The following is a 6497-nucleotide window of genomic DNA, read 5'->3' on the forward strand; positions in this document are numbered from 1 at the left end:
TGCAGAGCGCATGCCTCTCAGGATATACAGTACGACCATGCAAAAGCATCCCGCTAAGCAATTGAGAAGTTTTCACATATTCATCCAACTGAGAGGCGTCAATACGGTAAATTGTTTATTTATGGTTGGCTAAGGAATGGCTGGTTCAATCAGAAGGGCATCCAGGTACGGATGATTTTTGGCGCCGCCCATTTCGGCAGTCGGTGGCTCGCCGCTTGTCATTTGACTGGCCGTCCAGTGCCAATTGGACAGGGGCGGCTGCCGTCACAGCGGCCCTGGCCATGGTGAGGGCAGTCCTAGTCCTCAACTCCTGATGCTTTCAGCGCTTATGCAATTTTCCTAGCTATTCGCATTATTAGCTCTGTTTTTCAACATGGCCTACAAACAAGACCTATTATGGTCTCAAACGTTAATTGTTTGTTTCCTTTAATTTCTTCAACCTGATTATAATACACTATCAAGCGCGTTTTTATTACGAGTCTAAGGCTAATGATGAAATGCTTGTATAGCACATTTACCTCTGACGCACAACACATCTGGAAAACTAGGATAATTCATACAAATACCATTTATTACCGCCATTGCATAAATATGTCAACGGCACATCACCGAGACGACCGCATAATAAATAATAAAATATATCGACACGAGGTCAGATCAGCATTGGCTATATCACGGAGTTGTCAGCCGGTGGCACGGAGTGGTCGCCGGCGCATTCGCACGTCGCTGTGCGGAGGCACTATTCGCAGATGAAGGGCTTCTTGTGGTGGCACTGCACGTCGTGCCAGGTGATGCCGTCGCCCGGGTAGAAGCGGTTCAGCACGGCCAGGCAGTCCTCGCCGCCGGCGCGGTTGTCCGGCTGCGGACGACGGTTGCCGCCCGTCTGACCCCAGCCGTAGTTGCCCACCCGCTGGCCGTTGCCCCAGACGAAGTTGTTGCCGCCGCTCCTGCGGCCGCTGGTCCAGATGTACTCGATATCTGGAGCGCAAACAAGGACGTGAATATTTTGGAGTGGGTGTACACTGTACACGAGTGCACGGGTAGAGAGGAATCGTGCAAAAATGTATGCGAGCTACATATTGCATCTTTAAGAAAAGTCGTACCAGAGGGTTCCCATTTATTATATCATAAAGTAGCAAGAGCCAACTCAAGAAAAAGAATTAAAGCTGCGCATCCCTTGGAAAGAACTACATCATCGCATTTCAGTCAATGTTGCCCAGCTTCAATGCGACCCTTTTAGTCATGTGCATTATCAACTTGCTTTGCCTAAACATAAGTGTCTCATTCTACATTAATTAATGCACTGTTGGATCACGGCCCTGCGCCTTTCGTTGAGGCTGGATGTGGTATCACCCGTACACTTACTGTTGGAGCCGATCAGGCCGTTGATGTTGTTGTTCTTGCCGGGCGAGTCGAGCGAGACCAGCTGCAGACCAAGTCCGCGGCAGGTGGCGTCGGCCTCACCCCAGGTGAACTTGCCGGGCTTGTTCTCCCACGACAGCCACAGTCCGTTGCCACCTGACGGGTCAGACACGAGACAGCTCAGAAAACGAGCAAACATGCACACTTCGAAAGCGGGGCTGAAGATAGGTATTGCAAAGTCTAATGCCGGCATGGGATCGCAAACCAGAGCAGTCTAAAGCGCAACAAATTTTGACCATTTTAATTTTATTGAAAGCGACCGAATGGTTCGAAACAATTAGCTTCATTTCTCAGATAAGTACCAGATACGTGAGAGCAGTGACAATGCGCCAGAGAAGCTAATAATTAAAGCCAGCAAGGTTGCCGTCAAACAGACCAACTGTTTACTAACATAAACTGTTCACAAACCACGCTTTGCAGTGGCGCGGGCAACCTTATCGCCCGTCGATGAATTTAATCGATGTAAAAAGGATTAAATCGGCTCAGCATCCAGCCGAGCAGCGCGCCTCACCGGTCTGTGTCTGCTGCTGCTGCGGCCGCTGCTGCTGCTGACGGAACTGCTGCTGCTGCTGGGGACGGAACTGCTGCTGCTGGGGACGGAACTCCTGGCGGCCAAAGTTGCGGAAGAACCGCGGCGGACGGAAGCCGCGGAAGTTCTGTGAGAGCGCCACGCCCACCAGGGCGACGGCCAACAGCATCGAGAGGGAACGCATCTGGGGAAACGCAGACCGATGTCGGTAACATCCAGGCAACAGCGACAGGGGTAACACGGAGAACCGATGGCCTGAGAGCAACCGGTCGGTTCGGGCTCCCAATGACTATACCGCGTCCTCAAAGTGAAATGATTTCCTGCTACAATACAACTATGTTGCAGAGTCATCGAAGAAAGATTAGAGGTGGGTCACATTTTAGCGCTGCCCGCATGTATGCCTGTAGACAGTAGAAACAGACAGTCGCATAGGGCGGCGATGCACTTTGGCCACAGGCACTCTCACTGAAATATCACTGAGGACTTTTCGCTTCCATTGAGGACGTTTCAGACTCGCAGATGTCTGAGTCCGAGGGCCACATCAGCAAAGCAGGACAAACGCCGAAAGTCGTCCGCCGAACACACGCCAGGTAAGCTTTAAACTATGCATATTCTTTATGTAGAACCAATTGCACTATGAGATAGGTAGGTAATCATTCAGCAGTGTCAGCTCTCAGCAAAATTTTGAGCCCATGAGCAAGAAAGTTATCAAAGTGACTGGTGGCGAGAGCATCATGCTAAGCGAAAGTTCAATATCGTTGCAGTAATGTTTTTTTGCGATCGCCCACCGAAGGAAGGAGTCAGGAGGGCGGGTGCCGGTGCCGGTGCCGCGTCGTAGGCGCCGCGCTCGCCTTACCTTGCCGAGTCTATCGGGGTACTAGTAGCGCTTACCGTTGCCGGCTGGCTTTTATAGTAGGCCATCCGGCCGGTGACGGACAGCGACCTTGTCCGATCGGACCAAGGTGCTTCACCGGCACCGGCGCCGCCCTCACACTCGCATCCACAGCAGCCACAGGTTGTGATTGAATACCTATGTCATAATTCCACAGATTCATGTTGAATGGGATTATTTTCCAGAATAGGTCTTTTTATTTATTGGAATTCTATCTTACAAGCTTTCTTCTTCAGCTTTGCATCATAACTTAATTAAAACACATCAAACCGTATCCCATGTCTCTTCCAAGCCGGATAGAAAGCTAAACATCTTTTTGTCCAAAGCTAAGGACAAAGAGTAATGATGTCAAAAGGTCGAACCTGTGAAGGTAACGGCGATGGGTGTGGCCTTTGATTGACAAAGAGTGATCACCGAAATTTCCTCAGCAGATTGAAGCTCACTCGATTGAGGTTTACTGCGCTGGAAACATATTGGATGTGTTGTAACGTAACCATATATCTCTATTAACTGTAGTTTAAGTTATGTATCAACGACAGGGCTGCGGAGTCGATGGATTTTAGGGTGATTCCGACTCCAACTCCGAATCCGGCTTCAAAAATCGACTCCGACTCCAATGCCGACTCCGACTCCGGACAGTTCTATTAAAATCAATTTCATGGTATTGAAGTTCATAATGGAGATATTTTTATCTTGCCTGAAACGATCCCTTGTGCGTTCCAATTGGTTTTGCGTGGCAAATATGCAATCCAAATAACATGCAGAATTACAAAGCAGGTTGTGGGGAATTCGCCGTCTTCTGCTTAGTGCTTCTTTCGCTGAAAACGTTTGTCTATAACAGCAAAAAAAAAATCTCGACAAAATCTAATTTCTAGCGCAGTATCGTCAATCAAACAGGTGCAGTGCATGACGTTGAGCCATGCAATGTTAACTTCGACTCGGGAGTCGGAGTCGGTAAGATTTTGGCGACTCCGACTCCGACTCCGACTCCGGGCAGAACTGTCGACTCCGACCGACTCCGACTCCGCATCCCTGATCAAAGATACATAGACATTGTATTTAACATAAGAGTAATATTATATCAATGTCGCTTTCTATGTTTTTTTCACTGTTAGTTGAAAAAAAACGCTACCACTAGAAAACGCATCGTATCGAGTTTTGCCCTCTGTGAAATAATTCATGATGAGTCACGTCAATATCATGGCTTCATATTTGACCTCCAGTCAAATCATGACTTGAAATCCATTCTGAGGACGCATCAGCAAAAATGCTTAGAAAAGGGCTGCTAAATGCTCCGTTCCGCGACGCCGTGGCATATAGGTACTTAGTTTGGTCCAATACTCAAGGATCAGTCGATCTGTATGGCGCATCTTCGAGCTGGACACTTTCAAGGCGCTGCCATCGATCTAGCGTTCTTTCACAAGTGAGGCATCGCCAAAGTGACCTTTTATGACCTAAGATGACCTCAGAGATATATAAGGTGGTTCACAGTTGCAGTTGTTTTGATTAAATGTGCACTATTCCGTATTCGTCACGACTAGGAGCCAGGATCTATTAGAGCCAGACATCGAAGCTTTTGATGAATGTCAAGGATTCAATAAAACGATATTTCGTTAATTGGTGCTTAATTGGTGGCCTTGCCGGACAGTGTTTGGACACCCCTGCTGTTTTTCGAAGATATCTACTGGCACACTAGTTCAGTGGCGGCGGATTCGATTTTGGCGTGGGGGGGCAAGATCCCAGTCGAGATGATGTCATAGGCGGATCCAGAAAGGCGTTTTCGACGCTGTATAGGGGGGGTTCCGGACAAAAAGTCAAATGATAAAAGGTAAAAGTGATAATCAGCCACCGCTCCCATGACCCATCCGGGCCAACCCGGGACCGGCCTCTTTGACTGGGGCCGGTCGGCCGGCCGGGCGTGCGGGGCGCCGGCCCTACAAGTCGACGGCTCGCACGCCCGGCCGGTGGATAGGGGGCGCCGCCCGCGATACGTCTTCGCAGGGCGGCGCGGGCGGTGGCTGATGGCCCGCCTGGAGCGCCGGGGAGGTAACCCACAGCTCTCCCCGGCTGGGGAAGCATCCCCCAGCTCTCCCCAGGGCCGTGGACGGCATCGTCCCGGCCTGGCCAGGCGGGCCACACCACAAACGAGCAAGTTTTTTTTTATAATTTGTTTCCTTTTCCTAGCTTTCACTTCCTCCCCTTTCCTTGAGCGATGTGATGGGGGGAGACACGCGGGCGGCGGGGCCGTGGCGGGCGGGTGGTGCCCTCTATCATTGCTGCACAACTCCGCACATGTACAACGTAGTATAACTTAAACGTAACATTTATTATGGCTTCAGCAGTCTCGGCGCTTTCAACCCGATCGTCAACTGTTTGCCGGCGGTGTCCTTGCCAGAAGCTGCTCCCGGCAGTCTGACTCTGCCCGCCGCCCCGGGCTGCGCTGCCGTCGACGATGAGCTGGCATCATATAAACGTGCATCCTGTTTACCCGTACTATTATTAGATTTTTGTGCTGTTTAATGTTTTCTTTAAGTTAAAGTTGGCTTTCTTATTGCCGCCAATGCGTGGCGCCATCTGGACCCATGCTGGAGACGAGCGGCGCCACCTGCCGCCACTCCACTGCTCATTACTTGTGGCGCTGCCTGACTGACGATGTGTGTTGTTTGTTTCTTTCCTAGTGTGTCGTTTATTTGTTTTGAATCGTAAAGATGTGAAATAAATAAAGATATATAAAAAAAAACATTAAAAAAAAAAAAAGATAAAAGGTAAAAGGATGATTAGTCAACAGACATTACGTCAAAAGCAAGAAGTCAAAAATCTTAAAAGTCAACAGGTAAAAGGTCAACAAAGAGGAAAGTCAAAAGGCAAAAAGTCAAAAAGGATAAAACGTCAAAAGATAAAAAGTGAAATTGCCAAAAAGTCAATGAACAAAAAGTCAACTAGCATAGAAGTCAAAAGACAAAAAGTCAAATGGACATAAGGTCAAAAGACAAAAAGTAAAAACGACAAAAAGTCAAATTGCCAAAAAGTAAAAAGGACAAAAGTAGAAAGACAAAAAGTGAACAGGACATAAAGTCAAAATCCAAAAAAGAAGTCAAAAATCTTAAAAGTCAACAGGTAAAAGGTCAACAAAGAGGAAAGTCAAAAGGCAAAAAGTCAAAAAGGATAAAACGTCAAAAGATAAAAAGTGAAATTGCCAAAAAGTCAATGAACAAAAAGTCAACTAGCATAGAAGTCAAAAGACAAAAAGTCAAATGGACATAAGGTCAAAAGACAAAAAGTAAAAACGACAAAAAGTCAAATTGCCAAAAAGTAAAAAGGACAAAAGTAGAAAGACAAAAAGTGAACAGGACATAAAGTCAAAATCCAAAAAACCAAAAGGGCAGAAAGTCAAAAGGACAAAAAGTCAAAAAACAACAAGTCAACCGGGCATGAAGTCAAAATAAAAAGTCAAAAGGTCAAAAAGTCAAAAAGACATATAGTCAAAGTCCAAAAAGTCAAAAGGACAAAAAATCAAAGGGACAAAAAGTCAAAAGGACAAGAAGTGAAGAGGACAAAGGTCAAAAGACGAAAAGTCAACAGGACATAAAGTCAACTTACGAAAAATCCCAAGAAAAAAAGCCAAAATCCAAAAACTCAAAAGGACAAGTCAAA

General features: G+C 47.2%; 1 protein-coding gene across 1 annotated transcript; it reads right to left on the minus strand.

The window, feature by feature from the left end:
* Positions 1 to 552: 552 nt before the first annotated feature.
* On the minus strand, positions 553 to 3012 carry LOC122368164 (putative uncharacterized protein DDB_G0284097). Its single transcript, XM_043341841.1, has 4 exons — positions 2808 to 3012; positions 1934 to 2135; positions 1366 to 1518; positions 553 to 978 (listed from the first exon to the last, which is right to left on the minus strand). Exons 2-4 carry the CDS (start codon positions 2133 to 2135, stop codon positions 740 to 742), a joined length of 594 nt encoding a protein of 197 aa, XP_043197776.1. The 5' UTR covers positions 2808 to 3012; the 3' UTR covers positions 553 to 739.
* Positions 3013 to 6497: the final 3485 nt, after the last annotated feature.

The sequence above is a fragment of the Amphibalanus amphitrite genome, unplaced genomic scaffold (genome assembly GCF_019059575.1).
Source record: "Amphibalanus amphitrite isolate SeventyFive unplaced genomic scaffold, NRLGWU_Aamphi_draft 000031F_arrow, whole genome shotgun sequence".
Taxonomy (NCBI): domain Eukaryota; kingdom Metazoa; phylum Arthropoda; class Thecostraca; order Balanomorpha; family Balanidae; genus Amphibalanus; species Amphibalanus amphitrite.

Coding starts and splice junctions, on each gene's coding strand:
- LOC122368164 (XM_043341841.1), bottom strand. CDS start 2,135: ATGCGTTCCCTCTCGATGCTGTTGGCCGTCGCCCTGGTGGGCGTGGCG. Junction 1,519..1,933: donor GCAGCAGCAGACACAGACCG/GTGAGGCGCGCT, acceptor CTGACCCGTCAG/GTGGCAACGGACTGTGGCTG. Junction 979..1,365: donor CGGCCTGATCGGCTCCAACA/GTAAGTGTACGG, acceptor TTTGCGCTCCAG/ATATCGAGTACATCTGGACC.